Genomic DNA, 23,223 nt, shown 5'->3' on the forward strand with positions numbered 1-23,223 from the left:
ATAACTGCTTTACAATTGTTGCGAGCTTTGGTGTAGGCAGAAAAATGAAACTAAAGAATTGGAAACAAGCCAATTACGATATGCAACATTCACTTTGAACAGCCTTAGTATATTTATTGGAAAACCAAGGTTTAGATAAAGGACGAGATTTTAAAGTGGAGTGTTGAATAAAGGATTCCATTCCTACAAGAATAATTTCACTGACACGATCTGAGCAAACGTTGACATCAGAAGTCTTGAAACAGTAATTCAACCAAGGAAAAGAAATCTTGCAGGTTATCCATTTTGCATTCTTGTAATGCCAAACACCTCAAGGTTGGGAATAGCCATGAGATAAAGGCTCCATTGGAGAAGAGACAATCACCAAGTTGTGACCTGAGGTGGCTAATGGACCACTCACTTCGACCATGTACTTAGAAGGGTTATTTGTGAAAAAAAGATCAAGCGTGTTGGCTGTATGATTAGGATTGTCCAGTATGCTTGTAAGTAAATGAACAATCTGGGCAAGGTCATTAGTAATTACAAAAGCCTCAGCACCTCGACCAGCTGGGTTGGTGTGACTAGAAAACGGAAGTCAGCTGGAGTTGTGAACATTAAAATCACCTCACTGTTAGGAAAGTTGGACTGGAGAAAGCCAAGTTGCAAAGAGAGGAAGTCAAAGAGCTCCAAGTGGTTAGTGGAGTTGGGAGAACGGTAGTGACAACAGATGAATTTGACACAATGAGGTAGAGACAATTTAAGCCAGAGAAAATCGAAAAGAGGAGATTCCAATTACCAAGTCTCTGACAGGGAATGTCGGAATGGACATAAGCACAAGTACCATGTGCTTATGTCCATCTCCAGTCCATGGGTACCTTCCCTGAGTTCAAAGATGCTCTCATAATTATGGCTAAGGGTTTGCTTACTTCCTTTGCTGCCTCCTTTAATATAACTGGATAGATCCCATCCACCCCAGGTGCCTTTCTTGTGTTTATCTTCAATAATTTCTCCTCCACTTTACTCTCAGTTATTACAAGATTATCTAGCTTACTGCCAGAGTTGAATACACCTCTGGCATTCCTCTCACTGAATAACTCCTCATGTCGATGCAAAATATTCATTTAGTTTGTTAGCTACCTGAGCAGGATCATCAACATTTGAACGATCGATATCAAGTGGACCAATCTGATTCATTCCCTTCCTTCTAGAGTTTACATAAGTAAAGAACTCTTTGCTGTTTTTCTTTGCATCCTTTTCCAAAGATTTCTCGTAATCTGCCTTCTCCTGCCTAACCTCCTTTGTATCTTGGTTAGAGATCAACTTTTATCTATCATAGGCTTCTGTGTCACGAGTTAATTTATATGTATCCCATGCATTTTTCTTCTCTGCCATATGTCTCATTAGTTCATTTCACATCCATTTAGGCCTAAACTTTGAACAATACTTCTTAGTTGGTATGTAAAGCCTAGTAGCTTCCAAGATAAGTTCTTTGAATGCTTCCCATTTTGAATTTTCTGTTGGTAACATCATCAGTTGATCCCACTATATAGAATTTAAATACTGTCTCAGACCATCATAGTCGCCTTTACGAAAGCAATAACCCATCCCTTTACCCCTGATGGTAGCTACCTCTTTGAGTAAATCCCACTTCAGCACACTGTGATCACTGCCACCTCATGGTTCCTTTATCTGCAGATTCTTAATGCATGAAGAATCACTACTGATAATCAAATCAAGAGTATTACTCCCTCTAGTTGCCTCCCAAACATGTGCCAGGACATGTCTTTGATCTGAAGCAAGGGAATGGAAACACTTGCTAGAATCAGATGTTTTACATCTGCAGTAAACATTGTGAAATCCAGTCCTTGAGGCATGTGGTTGTTTCAAATTTTGTTTCTTCAAGTTTCACTTGCCAACAGTGAAGATGATGCCTAATTGTGTGTGGGGGGGGGGGGGAAATGCAACAAAAAGCACACACTACACATGTCAGAGAGGGTTTTATTAAAAAAATTAATAAAAAAAATGTGTTTCCGTTATAAAAAAAATATAAAATGAGTTGTGTGCAAAAGGTATGGTGCCAGCTGATTTTGTAAATTTGGCACACAGCCAGATGATTAAGCAAACACTGGCAACTACTAAAAGGAATGCTGTGTATGGCATTTAGCTAAATTTCTCCCTTTGACAAAACTGATAACACAAATTAATAAAAAAAAATACATTATTCTTTTGCTTATACTGTGATAAAAGGAAAAGAAGTATAATATATTTTGATATTATATATATTATCTGAATCTCCATATGCAGAATACTGGGAAGCCTCACTTTAGGAAGGATGTAGAGCTGTCGGAACAGATACAGAGAAGGGCAACAAGATTGGTAAGGGAACAAAGGAATGTTATTACCAAGAAAGGCTTCAGTTCTGCAAATGGCAGTGTCTGAAGACTAGGCACCTGCAAGGTGATCTGATTGAGGTATTTAAGGCTTTGAATAGCTTAAGCAAATGCAATGATGACGGGATTCTTCCTCTTGCTCAGACTATGCACATGAGGGGACATAAATTCAAACTGCGGAAGGATGATTGCAGAATAGATATGCGGAAGTTTGCCTTCAGCCAACAGGTGGTTGATTAGCATTAGCATATGATGCAAGAAAGCAAGCTTATGCAGCATCAGCGAGGAAAAAAAAAAAAAAAAAACTTCCACTTCACCCTCCGTTCATTCGAAATATGTGTCCAGCTGAGCCTTACATTTATTTAGACTATCAACTTCCACAACAAGGGATGGAAGTCTGTTCCACCAACCAACTACCTGCTGGCTAAAGGCAAATTTCCACACATCTATCCTACATCTGTCTTTCCTCAATTTGAATTTATGCCCTCTCAGGTGATTATTCTGAGCAAGAGGAAGAATCCAATCAGCACTGAGCATGCTCAAACCATTCAAGGCTTTATACATCTCTATCAGATCACCTCACCGGGCCGACCGGGCTAGCCGGGTGGGTAAAGTACCTGCCTGACAACCCAAAGGTCGCGGGTTCGAATCCCGCCTCGGGCTTGGATCAAAGTACTGCAAAAACCTTGGGAGGTGCATTATGGCCACAGATGCCGATGCGCCAACTACCAAAAAAAAAAAAAAAAAAAACCTCACCGGTGCCTAGTCTCCAGACACTGTAATTTGCAAAACTTAAGCCTTTCTTCGTAAGAGCAACCCTTTGTTCCATTCACTAATCTTGTTGCCCTTCTCTGTACTTGTTCCAGCAGCTCTACATCCTTCTTGAAATGAGGCCTCCAGACCTGTATACAGTACTCAAGGTTTGGCCTGACCATTGCCTTATACAAGGGAATAATCACCTCCTTATCCCTGCTAGAACAAGCTTGATTGCTGGAACAAGCTTCCATTTTTGTTGTGGAAGTGGATAGTTTGAATAAATTCAAGGAAGAACTAGACAAACTATTGGAGGGGATGGATATGTGAAATGGGATTTTTTTTTTCCTAGCCAGATGCTATATAAGCTTGCCTTCTTGAATCATTTGTCACTGTTAATATTATTACTAATACTCAACCCTACAAAATTATTTAGGCACTCCTTCCAATGGGCAATAATAGAGATATCCCAAACAAGTAGAAAAAGTTAAAGAATGGTGATCACTGAGTTTCAAAGAGACTAAATTGTTCGATGCCATGTCAACATTTTGTCAGTGCATACAACAGCCATGTAACTGAACCTCACAAAGTTAATCACAAGACCAATGTGGTTAAAAGATGAAAGGGTAAACAAGGCAAATGGTCAGAAAGGCCTGAAAAAAAAAAAATAATAATAATAAATAAATATGAATTTCTGTTCCCTAAAGAAAATGGTAAAGAAAGCCAAGTCATATCTATAGAAAATATTATGTTGGATCACAGCTCAAGATCTCCATAGGAGTGTCTATAAGTGTGTCCACGGTTCACAAGAAGCAGCAGAGCAGCTTCCTGTTTTGTTTAGGACATTCCTGTTTTTCCCAGGCCTATCTGACCATTTGTCCATGCCTATAATGCCATTGTTTCATCTTTGCAGTGGTGCTCAGTCCATCATTCTTGGACTGTGGAAAAAAGTCCAATGGAATGACAAGTCATATTACACAGTCTTTGGTGTAGCTGATCAAGTGTGGAGAATGCCTGGAAAACATCATCTACTGCAGTGTATTGTGTCCACAAATGAAGTCTGGAAGAGACAGAGTGACAGCATGGGGTTGCTTCTTGTGGTTTAGACTCCAATCATTGGTTATGGTGCTAAAAACAGTCAATGCCAAGCAGAGCCATGTCAAGGGTGAAGCGTATGAGGCTCTTGCCTCAGGTTAAAAACTAAAAAGGGTGCCAAAAGAAAGAAAGAATAAATAATTGCAATGTTTTTGATTTTATGTTTTAATTATTCCAATCCGTTTATCAGCTTGCTTTTGCAAGACGAAAATCTTTGTCGCACCACTGTACAGATACCAAGCTCTGCACACCAGCACTATCTAGTGCTCTACCATGGTTGTTGCCCCACTGGTTGTCATTTTTATAACCCCAATTACTTTGTGTCCTGGCAGAGTTATCATTGACACTGTTGAGCAGAACTGCTCTACCTCTACAGAAGATATGCAATTTAATTGTAATATATTATTGTTAATTTATTAAATAAATATTGTTTATTTATAATTAAAATTATTCTAATTTGTGATATTTTTGAAGAAATATTTGTTTCAAGTATTATAATAATATTGTTATTATTTTTTAAATGAATGATGCATAAATAAATCTGTTATATATTTATAATAAATACTGCTTATGAGAATAAAAATCACTTTAAACAGTTTTTATTTTATTTTTTGTCATCGTTTTATTCTTATTAAAACATGTACCATAAATGTATTTTAAATAAGTCATTTTTTTAAAAAATATTTTAGGGGAAGGCGCAATTTTTCATTCTTGCCTCGGGAACTAAAATGACTCGGCATGGCCTGATGCCAAGTTGTACACTGATGCCATAGACAGTTTTGTAGTGACCTCACTCTGGCAGTTCTATGAAATGTTCCATCCATCCTTCATACAGCAAAACAGTGTAAGAACTTGATTTGAGGAAAACAAAAGTAAAACTCACCAAGCTGACCTGAATCCAATTGAACAATTTTGGGATAAAGCAGAACACTACACCAGAGCATAATCAATATGGCTCTCTGCTACAACTGAACTAAAGAAGGAATGCAAGCTATACATCAGAATTATGGCAGCATGCTGAAGGCAGAGTAGATATTGCAGTTTGTGTCAAATTCGGTTTAGTAGTGCCTCTCCCCACCATTAATTATCACAATGGAGAACTATTTTGTCTGCATTTTTTATGCCAAAAATTTGGTTTAATATGAGTAATAACATTTTTAGGAGTAGACAGGAGCCACAGCAAAATAATGAATTACCAATTCTAAAAGTTCATTCACAGAAGCTAAGTTTTATCTTAAAACTGGTAAGTATAAAATCTGCATAGTTGATATTCAAATCTAAAACTCATAAACAAGCCTTGCAAGCTTTACAAAATCATTTACAATTTCACTGTATTCTAATTTGCTGACAATGTCATTTTCAATTGACAAAAAGTCCAACTAGACTGCATGATTTTTATAAATTTAGTTTTGAAAAGCTTCTTTCTCCAGCTGTAACAGTGTCAAGAAAAATGTATGTATGCATGTAATTGTATTAGTAAAAATGGTAACAATGCTTTTTCTTTAAGGAACACATATCACCGAGCATGCTATAATCTATACCAGCAATGAAATATAGTCTATTTAAATTCAACTTTCATTTTGTGTTCTGTCTGACAAGTTGTCTAATTTTTAATATATTTTTTTTTTTATCAGCTGGAGCATGGGGCCCAAGCAAGAACCCTTACTTGCCTTGTCCTGAAAGAATGGATAGTACACAATGGATTGATGCTATCACTAAACTATAGGTGGACTAAACCTCATTAATTTGTTCATTAAAACTTACATTTTTTCAAATAATGTGTCCAAATAATATATTCCTCAGTGGTGTACTACATTTAAGACAAACAACTTCTTTTAATTTTGATAACAGATACAACATTAATAAATCTATAAAACAAATTGTATGTGAGAGAGTAAAAAGCTGGGTATTCATTTATAATTATGATATCAAAATATTTTATAGTGCATTATACAGGAAACCACAATCAATGAAAGCTGCAAATACAAAAACTGAAATGCACCATACAATGCATTTTTATTTATTTTGTTTATTTATTTTATTGTTTTAATGCAGAAGTTAATACTTAATCAGGTTAATGCAGAAAATCTGAACACATACCTCCCCCATTCCTGTAACACAGATATGGAAATCTCCACACATTACCAAGTCCTACTGCATAACCAAGGCATGAAAGAAAAAATTCAAATGGATTTGACCAATTACCACGTGCATCCTGGGCAGCAGCAGCAGTATTATCAATTTTTTCAGTGCTGGTAACAAGAAGGTCATTTTTATGGTCCACTGCAACTGGCCCTCCATTCTTCTGGTCCACTACAATTGCCCCATTCTTTTCCGAATCAGATGATGCTGACTCCTAAAAAATTTAATACTTAAACTTCAAATATTTTAAATAAGAATATTTGGAAAAATTATAAGATGTATTTTTTTTTTAATACTGAAAAGAATCTTAGGATGAAAATATTTGTATGATACCCACTAAAACATTTACTTATTTTAAGAATGATACTTTCAAATTTTAAATAAATTATTTAAGCATACCGAGTGATATTTGTATGCTTCAATAGTTTATTTAACATTTATTTCAAGCACTGAAACAATTAGAAAGCATTATGTTTATTTAAATATATTTTTAAAATCATCTGTATTTTAAATTTAAGTCAAGATAAAATAAAATTTTCAAATATACAACATCACCATTATAACAAAACATATTTAATGTATTAGAAAATCATTCAGTAAAATAAGGACCATCTCATCTTCTATTTCGAGGTCTGCTTCAATTCGTCCTTTAACCATTCAAATACTAATACTCTGTAACTAAGACCATCCATTATTTGCAGAGAAACCTGTGAGCAATGAAACAGTCTCTAATAGTAGTTAGGCAATTAGGCAATTAGCAGATTAGGCAATTAGGCATTTTAGGCAATTAGCAGAAGTGCCTTTCACTGATGTAGCGCATTTCAAGATGATTTGTGGATGCATGAAATTTATTCTATCATAAAAACTAAAGACCATGTGTGTTTATTTACAGCAGTTGAAAAGTTGCTGGCCACCAGATATGCTGAAGGATAAGATAGTTCTCATTTTACCGAATACAAGCATATTTTATAAACTTATACACAACTCGTTAGATTTAAATGGGCAAACTGAAGAGTCACTTTCAGTCATTTTCAATATTAAGTTTGACTTCAAAATTTACATTGTGTAAAATATGTAAGATTCTTTTTCCTTGAGTTGCCTTTAATTTTGAAAATCCAGCAATAGTCTTCTTTTTCCCTATGAAGCAGTCCCGAAGTTCAAAGAAATTTCGGGAAAAAATCTTGTGGCTGCTTATCCCTTAAATAACAGTATACATTTTTTGTATATGAAAAATAAGTTACAGATAACACCCAAGCAAAGGACATGATTTGGTATGAAATAAATCTCAAGCACCTCAAGAATTTCCAGTAGGTGAGACATGGGCAGGCTTGTCAGGTGTTTCCAAGGAAAGAGTTTGTACAGGAGGGTAACAAGATAAGCATTAAGATATTTAGGGGAAATGCATCTTCTTAATGATATATTTACTCTGGTAGAGGTCCTATGACTAGCTGATACAACATCTGTTAGCAAAAGATCCAAGAGGAGTTATCAGGTTCAAATTTAATGAACATGGAGGCTGCAGCTCCTGGGTTGGAAACATCAGCAAATCAAGTTCTTGGATTAGCTCGTACAGACAGGTTAATGTTACAAAACAGATGGATATTAAAATTGCTTGTAATGTTAATTTGTTCTTGAGCATTTCAAGAGCTTAGAGTCAGACAATGTTAACTACAAAATTGCATTTTTTTTTGAGACAACTTTAGTTTAACTTTACACAAAAATAATGCATATCATGTAATAGAAATGTATTTCTATAGTAGTTTACAAATTAGCTTGGGCTATAAGCAGATTTTCAGTAAACCAAGAAAATGTCAAATGACTTTTTCTTGGTTAATTACAAAAACGTTTACTACAAAATGATTTTGTAGTTAATGTTGTCTGACACTAAACCCTCGATTTAACACAGAATCCAGCATATAAATTCATTAGAAAAACCGGCACCCACTGTGGTAGAAAATACACAATCACAATTAAGGTTGAAAGTGATTTAAGCTTGCATCTTACTGCCAAGCTTTGTGCAATCTTGTTTTTGAAGTGAATTGCTTAAAAATATCACTAGTAAGGAAAGATTAACAAAAGCAAACACCACCACCACCCTTTTTCTGTTATAGATTAGCTGTGCAGAATGTATATCCAAAATAAGTTTAAAGTCACATTATTTACATCTTGACAGTTTTCTAACCATGTCTCTGGTAGTGTTGTTATTGGAAGGTCACTTTCTGACATAAGACCAATAAGGGTTGGCAGTTTATTTCTCATACTTTTGAGATTCTAGTAAAAGCAGCAATATGAAATAACCTTTGCTACATGGATTCCTATGCAAGCTAGAGAGGGATATTGTGTGAGGTCCCTATGGACCTCAGCTGATAGGTAATGGTCAGTTAGGATATTTGTTAACTGATAAACAAGTTGTGTTTGTGAACATTTAGTTGTCATCAAGAAAGCAGCTCACCTTTTTACAATGTAGGTGTAGCTAGCTTTTTCTATGAGCATTTTTGTCATGTGGGCTTTTATCAGACTAGCTAGTTTAAGTCAATAACAAGAGCAAGTAAGTTTAACTTTTAGAACTTGCTCTTTATTGCAACACAAGTTCTGACAAATAGGGTGGAGGAAACAGCAGGAGGAAAAAACAAGCCACCCACAGTTAAAAGGTCGTAGGTTGTTTCTTCCCACCACATAGCTGGATTTTTGCTATTATTATTTTGCTGTAATTATTTATATATGATTGTTTATATATCATATTTATATATGATAAACAAGTTGTGTCACAAACACAACTTGTTTATCAGTTAACAAATATCCTAACTGACCATTACCTATCAGCTAAGGTCCATAGGGACCTCACACAATATCCCTCTCTAGCTTGCATAGGAATCCATGTAGCAAAGGTTATTTCATATTGCTGCTTTTACTAGAATCTGTAATTGAATAGTAATAAATATACCTACTATTTATATAATGCCATATTGCATGTCGGACTGGCCCATGTCACACACTTGTATAGACAAGTGTGTGTCATGGGTAATTTGGATGTTGCATGGGCTGGAAAACTCAGAATTATGACTTAGGGGGCTCCACCTGAGATCAGCTCATTACAATGCCAAGTGAAGAGACCTTTTATCACTAATGAAGGTTTTGCTATTGGTTACTTTTTTAAAATCATTATTTCTTATTTAATTTTGTGTGATTCGGTGCTGTGCTTTTTTTTTTTTTTTTTTTTTTTTTTGGTCTGAGCTCACTATTACATGATGTATTATACTGGATGTCCCATAAAATAAATTTATTAGTCTTTATATTATATGTACCAGTACAGTGATGAAATAAAGTCTTGGTATCCTGGACAAATATCTAATATTTGCTCTTATGCTTTTTTATTTTCTACAAGGGAAAAAAAATATATATTTTTACAATATACCATACCTTATTTTTTACAATATAGGATGCATTATTTTTACCATACATAAAAAAACCCCATAAAAATACAAATCTTAAATAATTCAATGATATGTAAAGGCCATCCAACAGAATTTCCACTTAGTAATACGATAATTGATAAATTTTCATATTTTTACTTCAGTTTTCTTTAAATGATATACTGATATTACACTTACTGCATTTAAGCAGATATAGTAAATATATTTGTAGATTACACATCACATTAAATCATAAGGGTGTGATCAATGACTGTCCCAATTAGGAGCCCTTGTGGGTACCACAGTTGGTAGAATTGCTATCCTAACATAACAGATCTGAGTTCAAATCCTGTCAATGATGTGAGGAATTGTTATGGGCTTTTTCACAATGTGGCTGAGTTAGTTGTTCCCAGGCAAGGGTAGCATGTTTTTTTTTTTTTTTTTTTAGTCCAGGGAAATGGGTTTTTCATCTAACAAACAGAAAATCGATCACAGAACACATGCAATTTAAAGACAATATATATGAAGCAATATACCCTTAGTTGCTGATGCTCCTAAAACCCTAATACAACAACCCAAATAGGAGCTAAATGGGCAATAGCTCTCCCTCACCCTCCTTTACACTTTTTTTTTTGCCCAAAATTTGAAGAAATGATTTTTCTGGGCAATAAAATTTACTTCAGAAAAATGTTTAAAAAAAAATCATAAATCAACCCTAATTAAGCAACTCCCATGCTCCCCTCCTTCAGAAAATCCTGTGCCTGCCACTAGGTATCATAGGCCGAGAATGAGGCAAACGAAGTTTTTGGCTTAGGTTAAAAGCTAAAAAGGGGCGACAAAAGAAATATTAAATAATTGATAAAGTTTTCGATTTTAAAAAAAATAAATAAAAGTTTTTATTTCATTATTGTCATCCTTTTATTTTTATTGAAACGTGTACCAGAAATGTTTTAAATAAGTCATTTTTTTAATATATATTTTAGGGGAGGGCGCAATTTTTCATTCTTCCCTCAAGTACTGAAATGGCTCGATACGATCTTGATTATAGGCTATTGTGACATTGGTTGCTAATAATAATAAGGAGGGATATAAAGTACGCTTCATTTTCTATACCTAAGCCAGCCTTGTATATTTATTTACGCGAAAGAACCTTTTGATTGCAAACACTGTTCTTTTAGCAACTACCTACAACACACTTGGATCATTATACCGAATAAAATAATAATAATAAAACACACTAGAGATGCATACCAATGCTATTCTGTTAATTCTTATATACTGTACTGGAAATAACTTTAATCTTTCTTTTTCGACATTAATAAAATATCAGCCCTTCTTAGATTTGCAATATATATGTATTCAAAAACACAGCGAACCCTAATTCTGTCTGCAACTTTCGCTAATAACTCACAGTCAGTTAAACCACGTGCTGAAATTCCGTTCCTTTGAAATTGGCGCAATACTTTGAACACGTATACTTTGGAATTAAGCATAATAAAACCAAGCAGAGCAATTTATAATAAAACTTAATGATTCTTTCAGCCACAGAGTATTATCTTGTTCTTTCAGCCACTGTTATTATGATAGGAAAATATACCAAAATGCAGATAAAATTTCAAATAGCCCCAAACGATTTGAATAAATTTGACTGTCGAACAAAGATTATTTTAATGATTTATTTTCAGCTTTATTTATAATAATAACAATTATGTTGTTGTTATTATTATTTCTTTATTATTATTACTCTTTGGTAGCCAATTTCTCTCCATTTGATTAGTCAATGTAAAAACCCCATATTAATAACAAATGTCATATAGACATTATTTACACTGATATTACAATAGCTCTGCTTTTGCTGCAGTTTATACCCCCTCTCCCCACATTCACTCTTCTGAATAATTTCTAAATTTCTGATTATATCCGAAATTTCCTTGCTAATCTATTCAACCCTCGAATGTTGATAGATGACGTTAAGAGGAAGTTCTCTGTAGCAACCGAAATTCTACAGGGTGGTACATTCTCTCTACAGTTCTGTTCTCCTCCACGCTTCAGCCATTTTTGCAAAACCACCATAGCATAATCTCCTATGCCTATGATGTAAAAATCTTATCTAACTCCATTGACTCTTCGCTTCTTTCAGAAAATTTACTGAAGTCCATAATAGAATTCGCGTATTATCCTGCCCGATAAAAATGAAACAATAGTTAATTATTGTTAATTTTCAATAAACCATTCTAAATTTGAACATTTGCAAACTACTTTCAAGAGAAGCCTTTTGACATTGCCATGCCATTGGATGGTACCCTAAATACTAAATTTGAAACTTAAAATGCCCTTGGATTTCTCTTTGATTTCAAACTTAATTTTAATCATAATAATTATCCCTTGAAAAAATTCGCAAAAACAATCTCTGCTATATGTCACCTTTTCCCAGTTAATCCTTGAATATTTTTTATATATACATTCACCATTTTATATGATTGGTTTTAAGATTAGATTTTCCCTTGAATATTAGTTTCTCAAATGGGCTTTTTTCAAAGCAAACTTTGGGGAAATTATCTAAAGAACACTATGGCTGAATGATTAAATTACTCTCCATTTTAAGTTTAGATTCCAAAGTGAAATTTATCTCTTCATTAAACTATATAATTCAAGAGTCATAGTCCTATGATTTGGGAAGTAGTTAGATGGCAAATTTCTGCAGATCGCGTAAATTCAAGCCTAAAGTAATTTTGCTAATTATACTTCATTGAATTGATATGCACTTTCCGCTGTGCCTGATTTGAAGCATTAACTCCTAAAACATTGATCTAATCTTTCTAGCTTCTGACTGGAATTATTTAAACTGATATGTAAAGGAATTGCTGTAATGCATTGAATTAATATACGTAATCTTCCCCTTATGATGTCATTAGTATTTTACCACTGTTCATAATGTTTTAGTCGTTAATGTGTATCCCTATTACTTTCTTTGTTTCTGTTTTTTGGTAATTTTAATGATGTAAGCCTTTCTGCCCTTTAGGCTGTTTCTGACCGTGTTTCTGGCTTTTTCTAACCATCCAGCTGTACTTGTGACTTACTCTAGGAACACGACTTGATATGTACTTCCAACCCAGCACTGTTACTTGTACGGCTGTGTGTGGGTGTGTGTCACTGTACTTGTTACTTGTTCTCAGAGTTTTAGTAATTGAATAGCATACTCCATGATAAGAGTTTAGGCAGTGGAACAGGCAATGATGAATGAACATAGCGATGCTAGCAGAAAATCCTGTAGATTGTTCAGACAGAGCGAGAAACCTCTCATTAGTTCTCTATTTCATTCTCCAAAATTTGTTCGGTGAGCACTGGTGCAACCTAGCTGTTAACTGAACCCATTTCCACATATCAGTAAGCTGGACTGAGCTGAGTGTTAGAGATACTCTGATTGATGAGAAGAGCTCTCACTGAATATTGCGTTACAGTGGTTATCCCAAGCATGTAATCTTTAAGATCACCACCGTGTAGAAGAGTGGCGATCGTAACCATGTGGAAAAGACTTGGGTTCGAATCTTGTCTAGACAATAGGAACGTGTGAAATTTTTTTTATAATATGGCTGAGTTAATCTGCATCGCGAGAGTCGCACGGTTTACCTTACTTGAAATTCGAGTTTTTCATCTGAAAAACAGAGAAGGCAACCATAGAAAGAATGCGATTTACAGGCACACAACACTACCACTTAATGGCATTAGTTGTCTTGGGTCAAAATCAAAAAACAACTGCCTTCTGCGTGTTTTTTTACAGGTAGCAGAGGAAGCAGATACGTCCATGAGAAATTAAATGGAGTTAAAAGCATTGTAACCCTGAAAACAAATTAGAAGACAAAGTTGCCATGAAGTAAACAAGCAAATTTTACGGTCTAGGGAAGAAAAGGTCTTTTTAAAAAGGAGGAAATTGTGTTTGATGGAAAGAAAGCTCCAATATTTAGTAGATGAAATAAAAATAAAAAAATAATAATATTTCTCTTTATACTCTGAGTTGGCTACATATGGTCAGAGGAGTTTGCAAGGTAGAGAATACAAAAGCATTAGAGTATTTAATACAGTAGAACAGAACCACGATCACTTGAAACGCATGTACTGTAGCCGAGTGGTGAGGAGCGAGAGTGCATAGCACGCGTTCTTTGAGTAGACCGGGGTTCAAGCCCGTGACTACTAAATACGATAAATATTTGTATTGACGATTTATTGTAATCTCTACTGACTTGGTTGTCGAGCCGGAGTATAAACAGAAAATTTATTTTATTATTATTAATAGTGAGAGTAATACATATGATGCAATAAATCAAGCTTATAAAGCATCAGTCAAAAAAAAAAACACCCACATCACTTGTCCACCACCTCCAATAATTTGTCCAGTTGTTTCTTGAATTTATTCAAACTGCCCACATCCACAACAAAAGATGGAAGATTGTTCCAACAGTCAACCACCTGCTGGCTGTCTGAAGACAAACTTCTGCACATTTTTCCTGCAACCATCCTTCCTCGGTTTGAATTTATGCCCCCTCGTGTATACTCTGAGCAAAGGAAAGAATGCCATAAGCATTGAGATTGCTTAATCCATTCAAAGCCTTAAACACTTCGATCAGATCACCCCGCAGGTGCCTGGTCTCAAGATGCTGCAATTTGCAGAACTGAGGCCTGTCTTAGAAACACCACCCTTTCATTCACTTCACTAGTCTCGTTGCTCTCGTTCCAGCCGATCTACATCCTTCATAAAATGACACCTTCAAACCTGTATGTAGTACTCAAGATTCGGCCTTGTCTTGCTAGCTAGAAGTTCCTGTATATCACAGACAAAACTTCATGACTTCTCCTGGCAGCCTGTCTGCATTGCTCAGAGAACTTCCTTTCTGCACAATTACCCTCCTAGACTTTTTAATTTTCCACTGCCCTGAGTGTAGTGCCACAAAGTGTGGTACGTTAATCTGGATTACTGCTACCCATATGCAGTACCTTGCGTTTATCAATATTAAACTTCAACGGCCATTTTTCAGCCTATCGGCCTAATTTGTTTAGATCTTGTTGCAACAGCTTATTCTGATAACTCTCGGTAGCCATTCTACCAAACTTTGTATCATCTGCAACATTAGACATTAAGCTGATGCACAATCAATATCACTAATAGATATAGAAAACAACAATGGCCCAGCACTAAACCCCGGGAATCTTTTTGGACACTGCTCTTCATGGACTAAGTATATTAATCCATGAAGAGCAATGTCCATTTATAACCACTCTGTCTTTTCCCATTCAACTATTCTTTTATCCACATAACTAATTTACCCTAATTCCACACTGCTCCGATTTGTACAGCAGGCATTTATGTGCAACAGTATTAAAAGCTTTCCTGAAATCCAAGTAAAGAGGGTAAGCAGCAGCCATTATCAATCCACTGCAGGATGAAAGCCTCTTCAACAATTCATATTGAGGGGTATCAAAATTATTTTTTGCATCTAGTTTTTGTTACTGTATTATAATATCTAATCAGATTGGCGAGACAAGATTGTCCCCTAACAAATACGTGCTGTGACTGCCGTATAAGTGTTTTCTTGTCTAAACGATCTTTCATTACTTCCTTAACTAGAGAAACAGATTATTTTCTGAGAAACAGAAGTTAAGCTGACAGATCTATAATTACTCATGCCATCCTTTCATTCACCTTTATGAACTGGGGATTAACATTTGCACATCTCCACACCACAGGAACCATTGGGTTCAGGACTCTCCTGAACCCAAAGATGCTCTCATAATTATGGTTAAGGGTTTGCTTTCCTTCTTTGCTGCCTCCCGTAATATAAATGGATAGATCCCAACCACTCCAAGGCACCTTTTTTATGTTGAGCTTCAACAATTCCTCTTCCACTTTCCTCTCAGTTATCACAATATAATTTAGCTCCCTGTTAGATTCTGATGAATCTATAGAATTCCCCTCAATAAAGGACTGCTCATACGGGAATGAAGATTCAAAATACCTGTTCAGTGTGTCAGCAACCTGGGCAGGACTATTAACAGTTAAAGGATCGTCGTCAAGCGAACCAATGTGATTCAATCCCTTACTTCTACTGACAATACAAGTAAAAAAGTCTTTGCTGAATTTCTTGGCATTCTTTTCTAGCGACTTCTCGTAATCTGCCTTAGCTTTTCTAACTTCCTTTGCAACTTGATTACAGACTTTTTTTTTAATCTTCCAGTCTTCTGTATTACCAGATAATTTCCCATGTATTTTCTTCTGAGCCACAAGTCTCATAATTTCATCTAACATCAATTTAGGTCTAACCCTGGAATGGTATTTTTTTTAATTGGTACGAAAAGCCTAGCTTCTAAGATTACTTCGTTGAATGCTCCCCATTTAGCATTTGCAGATGGCAACATCATCAGACAGTCCACCTATAGAATTTAAAAACTGTCTAAGGCCACTGTAGTCATTCTTATGGAAGCGAAAGCCCTTCTCTTTAAACCTGAAGGTAGTTATTATGTCTTTAAGTATGTCTCACATCAGCACACTGGGTTCATTGCCACTCAGAGGATCTTTTACCTGAAGATTCTTAATGTATGAAGGTTCGCTGCTGACAATCAGATCAACAGTATTGCTTCCTCTTGTTGCTTTTCTTACATTGCGTTGTAGAAATGCTCCAGGCATTAGTGTACATGGAAATATATTTGCACCTGTGGTTACTCTTAGTTACCCTAACACAGCCCATGTATTTGCTTGTTTTATAATGACCTACACAGCCCGAAATCACCCACATCTTGCTTTTCAGGCTATTGGTTTGTCCAATAGAAACAGTACAAGAATCACTTTCACTTCTGAGTGGGGCTACAATTAATGTATTAGTTTGTGTATTCTCCCAAGCCATTAGTGTACCGACTCACCTTGCACTGCCTCGATAGCATCAGGGAATATTCTTGCATGCCTTCTATTTAAGTATCCCATCCCTGTAAAATAGTCTCCCCTACTACTATATGACGCGTTGACCCCTCGACTGCTTAAGTTTTACGATACTTCTGAATCCTAGACAGTTGACCCACTTTATCGGTGTTATTATTATTATGGACAACTTTCAGTTAATATTGCTAGCGATTCGTTGATTAAGAATAAATTTCATAAATGGCTTTGTTGACCAAGTTCTTGCATAATGCTCTTGTTCGAAAAGTACCTCTAAAAAGAGTTGTTTTCTTATTTCCTGGTTGACATGAAATATGGTCTTATGCTGTGTATAATACGAGATTTCAACAAGTTTGGAAATTAATTTTCTTGTGGAAAATACGAAGACAATATGAGTACTCTGAATAAACTGAGAAGTCTTGTCGTTTTCCTATATATATATACACACACATTTTTACATATTTAGTCAAAATTTTATACTCACATCTGGTGAGCATGGGCTTGGCACACCCAGGGTCCTGAGCTGGATACCATCATTTCTCTCCATTTTGGTGACACACACACACACATATACTCTCTCTCTCTCTCTCTCTCTCTCTCTCTCTCTCTCTCTCTCTCTCTCTCCACACACACACACACACACACACACAGGGTACTAAAATTTTTTTTTGGCCTGTGCAGCATAAGACTCAGGCTTCCTTGCCCCATATGGCTAATGATAATAATAATAATATAAAACCTGAAACGGGATGCCTGTAATGGAAATCGTATCCTTGTAAAATTTAAAAATTTTGTGAATAAAGAATTTTATTATTATTATTATTATATTGATTGTAGTCGGTGGTTGTTGTAGGTTTTTTAGGTGCATTAGTAAAACACGTACGGCATATTGCTTTATTTAATTATGCCTGTAAATTGCGTGTTTTCTGTGGTCAATTTGCTGTTCGATATACGAAAAAACCCGAGTATCCCGGAGAAAAACCCATGCTGCCCTCGCCTGAGACCAACTTATTTCACGTTGTGAAAGAGACTCATAAAAATTCCTCCGATCACGGACGAAATTCCAACTCAGTTCTATTTTTACCTGGTGTGGGAAGGACGGCGGTTCTTTCAACTGTGCTAACCACAAGGACTAAGCCAGTGGCATGCAGCAATTACTGAATGAGTGCGGGAAATTTAGCTTAAGAGTCAAATGTACCTCAATCGACTTTTGGTTTGGGATAGTTGTCAAAGAGCATGAGTAGTCGGTTCAAAAATCTCGTAGGAGGACTAGAATTTGTAGCGAGTAAATTTTCTAGTTTCTCTAAAGAGCTTTAGAGAAACTAGAAAAAAACGTATTTCATTTCACAACATTAATTATGAAAATAATATTAAATAGATAAATAAAATAAAAAAAACACTAAATACAGTGCTGTAATAGTAAAAATAAATAAAATATAAACAAAAAATATTTCCTGGATGAAAAACCCCACTTTCCGGGAGAAAAAGTCACACTACCCTCGCATGAGACCGACTTATTCAGCCATATAATTTACAAATTAAAAACTAATAAAAACAATCAATTTATATCTCTGAGAAAATAAGTGCAATGATTACAATGTACATGAATCATTTTAAAACAGTACTTCAGAAGAAGAAGAAGACTTCAGCATATAATCAATGTTATTAATTTATTAAATTAATAATTTAGTAATGATGGACGCGCACTTTTTGACCATAGAAATAATATGAGAGGTTTTTTTTGTTTTGTTTTTTTACAGAATATGTTCTCTTCAATACGTCATTATGGTATTTTAATACTAATATAGCTGAGAGGAAGGTTGTGAACCAGGGGTATGGTCTGCATATGTGCGCATTACACGTTCATTATGTGGCTTGAATGATGTACAGACTATAAAAAAAAATAAAATAAAATAAAAACTCGGAATAACTCACGGGGAATTGTGTCGCTTACCCCTGGCACATAGGGAATGGTTATATATTGGTTATTATCTTCGGTTGGGGAGAATGGATTAGTTATTGTTTTCCTCTGATTGTGAGGTATTAAATTGATACCGAGGATATAAGCCAGCTTCACACTCACAAAATATTCAATATTAAATTAATTTTATTACACCGATTCAGTTGTTTGGCGATTAACTAAATTGTAAAATAGAATTTGCAAGTCAGTTCAAGAATTTAATGAAATTTTTTAATCCTACCAAAGCAGTTCACTATTTTCATCCATACAGATGTATATTATTGCGTATAAATAATGCCCTTCAAGAATCATTAAAAGAAGAAAATTGTAGTTAATAGTATCAGATTACGTGAATGATCATTTCCCTCTGGTTAACTGTTTTTTTTTTTTTTTTAATCTCTTTCTCTTCCCCCCCCCCAAACTGCCGGCGACATCCCCTACAATTTCCTTGGTCTATATTTTTCAATTTATAGAAATTTCTGGAAAAGGAATATTTACTATTCTTTCATTCAGGTGTATACTTTATCCAGACGACCCCCTCAAATCAAGATACAAAGTAACACAATCAAGCTTACCACCGAATTAAAGCACCTCGGAGTCGTACTAGACAAAAACCTGAGCTTTACACCACATATAGTGCACTTACGGAAGAAAATTAGAGGATACTCCGCACTTTTTGCGCGAATCACACGCAAGGAATGGGGTTTGAGGCGGAAAACCCTCAGCCTCTACTATAAAGCTATTTTCCTGCCTGCCATTACATATGCTGCTGGAATATGGTATCGCAAGGCTACCACTGCAGTGAACCGGAAAAAATTGGAGACTACACAGCGACACATACTCTTAACCATCTCGAGAGCATGTAACACTGTAAGTACCCACGCACTTCAGGCTCTAACGGGATCCCTCCCTCTGGACCTGGAGATTGTTAAGCATGGGCTACTCTATCAACTGACCAAAGGCAGAACGGCAACATGCCTCGACTACACCATAGATCTGTCAAATGATCCCAAAGTAGAAAGGAGCCGTCTCTCCGCTTACCTCCAACAAACTTGGCAGGCCCGCTGGGAGACCTCCAGCAAAGGTGCAATAACTAGAAAATTTCTACCCAACATACGGCTGGTATACCCGAATTATCCACCGTGGCTCTCACCAGGACTCTACACCACCTACCTGCTGACGGGACACGGGGCCATTAGAGACAAACTACAAGGATTTGGACTGAGTGATACACCGTTCTGCCTCTGTGGTGAACGTGAAACGTGGGAGCACCTAATGTACAGTTGCCCACTATATGAGGACCTCTATTGCAGGTTCATTACTAGAACACAGCTTAACCTCCGTAATCAAGAAGACCTCGCCATAACTGAAGTTGACACATACAAGGCATTCGCGCAGCTGGCCCAGGACCTCTTCACAAGGAGAAGGACGCTCCCACAGCCTCAACCACTGCAGTAAACAACCATGCCGTGCAGGCCAGCAGAATGTCTACACAACCACGGAAACCTTCCCAGATACTACCATGCAAGGGCTCTGAGAAATGATTGCAGCACATTGCTGCCACCTAGCCATATGGCGATCTGGGCTGGCAACCTTGACCAGCCTGCTTTCACTCCTATTCCTTGGCAGGGGGGGGAGATGGCTCGCTGTCTTCTCCTCCTCCTGCCATCCCCCTTTCCCTCTGGTGGGGCATGGGCATGCCCCACTGACTGCAGGGGCCATCTACCCTATCGGCCCCTTACTTCTCTTTCTTCCCCCCAGCCTTCAGTCTCCCTACCCTTCTCTTTGACTATTCACCGCGAAAGCCCCACGCATCCAAATTTAAATTAGCACCAAAATTATTGCCCGCCCCATTAGGCCTCTAGAACTTGTCATTTTAGCGTACAATCCCATGGTAATTTCGGGGAACAAACCCCACATACTAACTTAATAGCGATTTTGCAATTATACCACCGCGATTATCTCTCTCTTTTTTTTTTTTTTTTTTTTTTTCTATAGGACCCAGCCGCTGAAATCCCAGGAAATTAGGCGGCGGGACCTGCCAGAGTATAATAAATTTCAAGGTACACCTGGCCAGCCTCCTCGTTGGCATAGTACGGACAACGTCGGGTCTCATCAGGGGCTCGACGGCCAATAGGCCAGAAGAACAATGGGCACAACATACTACACAACACATGATCCACACACTTTTAAATCTCTGGTCTTGACAGAGTACTGTCCCTCGATACAGCGAACACTCGCGGAGATGGGAGAAATTCCTGGTGCCGTTTGACCCTCAACATACTTTGTACTTTGTACTTTGTACTTTGTATACTTTATCAATTTTTATATTTCCTTAATTATAAGTTATTTTAAAAATATATTTCTTTATATTTTACTTTTAAAGTGTGCAAAATAATGCATAAGATTTATTTTTGGGATATTTTCTCGACTAATAACTGGGTGTGCGGAGTCTAGCATCAGTTTTCACATTGATGTACTGTATATACCAGATCTGCGTTAAAATTGCGTCTGTTATGGTTGCCATCTATAAACTGATAGTAAATAAAAAAAAAAAAAAAAAAAAAAAATTATAATTTAAAAATCAATCTTTTCAGAAAAATATATTTATAAATATATACCTGGAATACAGTTTTACATCTAGCCACCTTAACTCCAAACAAAGTGGTTAAAACTGTGAATATTCTCAGCTAATCTTGGAGCATTTAAAATCGGAAAGTGGACTTGTAAAATATACATTCATTTGTCTGTTTATTGGAATCAGTATAAAGTTCTATTCAAAGAATGCAGTAAGTATTACGATTGCTCTGCTATTGGTACAACAAAGCATTCAACTTACTGATTCCATCTACAGAGAAACTGCAGTGCATTCTTTCTCTTAAGAAAGCCCTCGAGCACTCACGTCCTCCATGGAGTCAGTATCATTATTGATTAAGTCTTTGCCATACCTTTTGTGAGATTATATTTTGTGACATATCATCTTAAAAGTATGCATAATTTAACTTTAAATTTTCTTTCAAAAATATCAGTTCACCGAGGTTATTTACTAAGTTAAATAATAAGTTACAGAATTAAGTCATATTTATCAAGGTAGACGCATCGAGAATCAATATGTGAAACATAAATCGTTCGTTAATAAATTAACTTAAAAAAAAACAACTGATTTTTGTAATATACAGTGATCATGTAACGAACACTATATCTATTACAGAATATTGGTTTACATAGTTGATAAAATAAAATTAATAAATTAACTGCCATATTTGGCGTCAGATATAAAATTGCTTTTGTAGTTCGTGATGATTCCTTTGCAGTAATTAAACGTCGAAAACCATGGAAACTGAGTTAAAAAGAGCTAACAAAGTTTTAACTCAGTTTTTTACGCCGATTTTAGAAATGTTATTCGTGTTTTTTGTTTTTTTTTTCTATCACGTCCAGTTTTTCATAAATCACTTAAGTTGATGTCGTGAGTAGCATTATTTTGTGTCAAGTTAGGAGTAAATACTGGGAATTTGTAAACTAAATCTTTACATCTTTAGTCATTTGTTTCTCTACCTTCAGAGCTCCATGCAGCAGTGTTTATCAGTGTGAACTCAGTTTATTTTTCAGGTTATTGTGTCAGACTTGTGCTGAAAAGTGAGTAAAATGTCTTCACGCAAATGTTTGAACAATCCGAACTTTTGTTATATTTGCGGAAGTTATGTAGCCTTCAAGCAAAGACAAGATATTATAGAATTTGAAAAATATGTGCATTGTGCTTATTGGTGACGAAGATAAACAATGGGCTCCACATAAAGTTTGCCGCATCTGTGTCGAAGCATTGAGATTGTAGAAAAATGGTAAAAAGAAAGCTATGCCATTTGCAATTTCCATTATTTAGCGGAGCCTACAAACCACTGTGATGACTGTTACGTTTGCTTAGTTAAGAGAGATATAACGCAAAGGGTAAGAAGGGCATTGTGTATCCTAATATTCTATTTGCCATTAGACCAGTCCCAAATGGAGATAACCTGTCGATTCCAAGCCTTCCACTTATATTGGAGAATATAGCAGCAGACAGTGCTGAAAGTGAAGCCTCTGAAGATAAAACTGAAGGTCTACACGCCTGGAGACATTGAGTCCAGCCCTCAACTGTTTTCACAACAGGAACTCAATAATCTGGTAAGAGATTTAAATTTACCAAAGAAATCTTCAAAACTGCTTGGCTCTAGATTTAAGTCAAAAATCTTTTAGCACATGGGACGTTTCTATCATGGTTTATGACAATGAACTATTTAGCAAACAGTTACAATCCTACACATTGGAGACATTTTATTGACTCATCAAAGAGGAGTCTCACATGTGTGTTCCAACACAATGAAAATAAATATGGGTCAATTCCAGTAGCTCACTCTGCGCATTTGAAAGAAACATATAAGAACTTGAAGAACTTGTTAAAAAAAATAAGTATGAAGAACATGGTTAGTTGGTAAGCGCTGACTTTAAAGTGACAGGCATGTTACTTGGATAGCAACCTGGCTACACAAAAATGCCTTGCTTTTTATGTGAGTGGGACAGTCGGGCAAG

The 23,223-nt window shown here is 36.0% G+C and overlaps 1 protein-coding gene across 1 annotated transcript in view; it reads right to left on the reverse strand.

Annotated features, from left to right (window-relative positions):
- LOC150087964 (sodium- and chloride-dependent glycine transporter 1-like) overlaps positions 1-23,223 on the reverse strand; it is a 285,384-nt gene that overhangs the window by 213,946 nt on the left and 48,215 nt on the right. The window contains exon 2 of the mRNA XM_090369981.1: positions 6,318-6,573. Within this exon, the coding sequence (XP_090226107.1) occupies positions 6,318-6,573 (256 nt within the window). The remainder of the gene's footprint in view (positions 1-6,317; positions 6,574-23,223) is intronic.

The sequence above is a fragment of the Mastigoproctus giganteus genome, chromosome 3, assembly GCF_048544385.1.
Source record: "Mastigoproctus giganteus isolate SK-2022 chromosome 3, ASM4854438v1, whole genome shotgun sequence".
NCBI classification, from domain to species: domain Eukaryota; kingdom Metazoa; phylum Arthropoda; class Arachnida; order Uropygi; family Thelyphonidae; genus Mastigoproctus; species Mastigoproctus giganteus.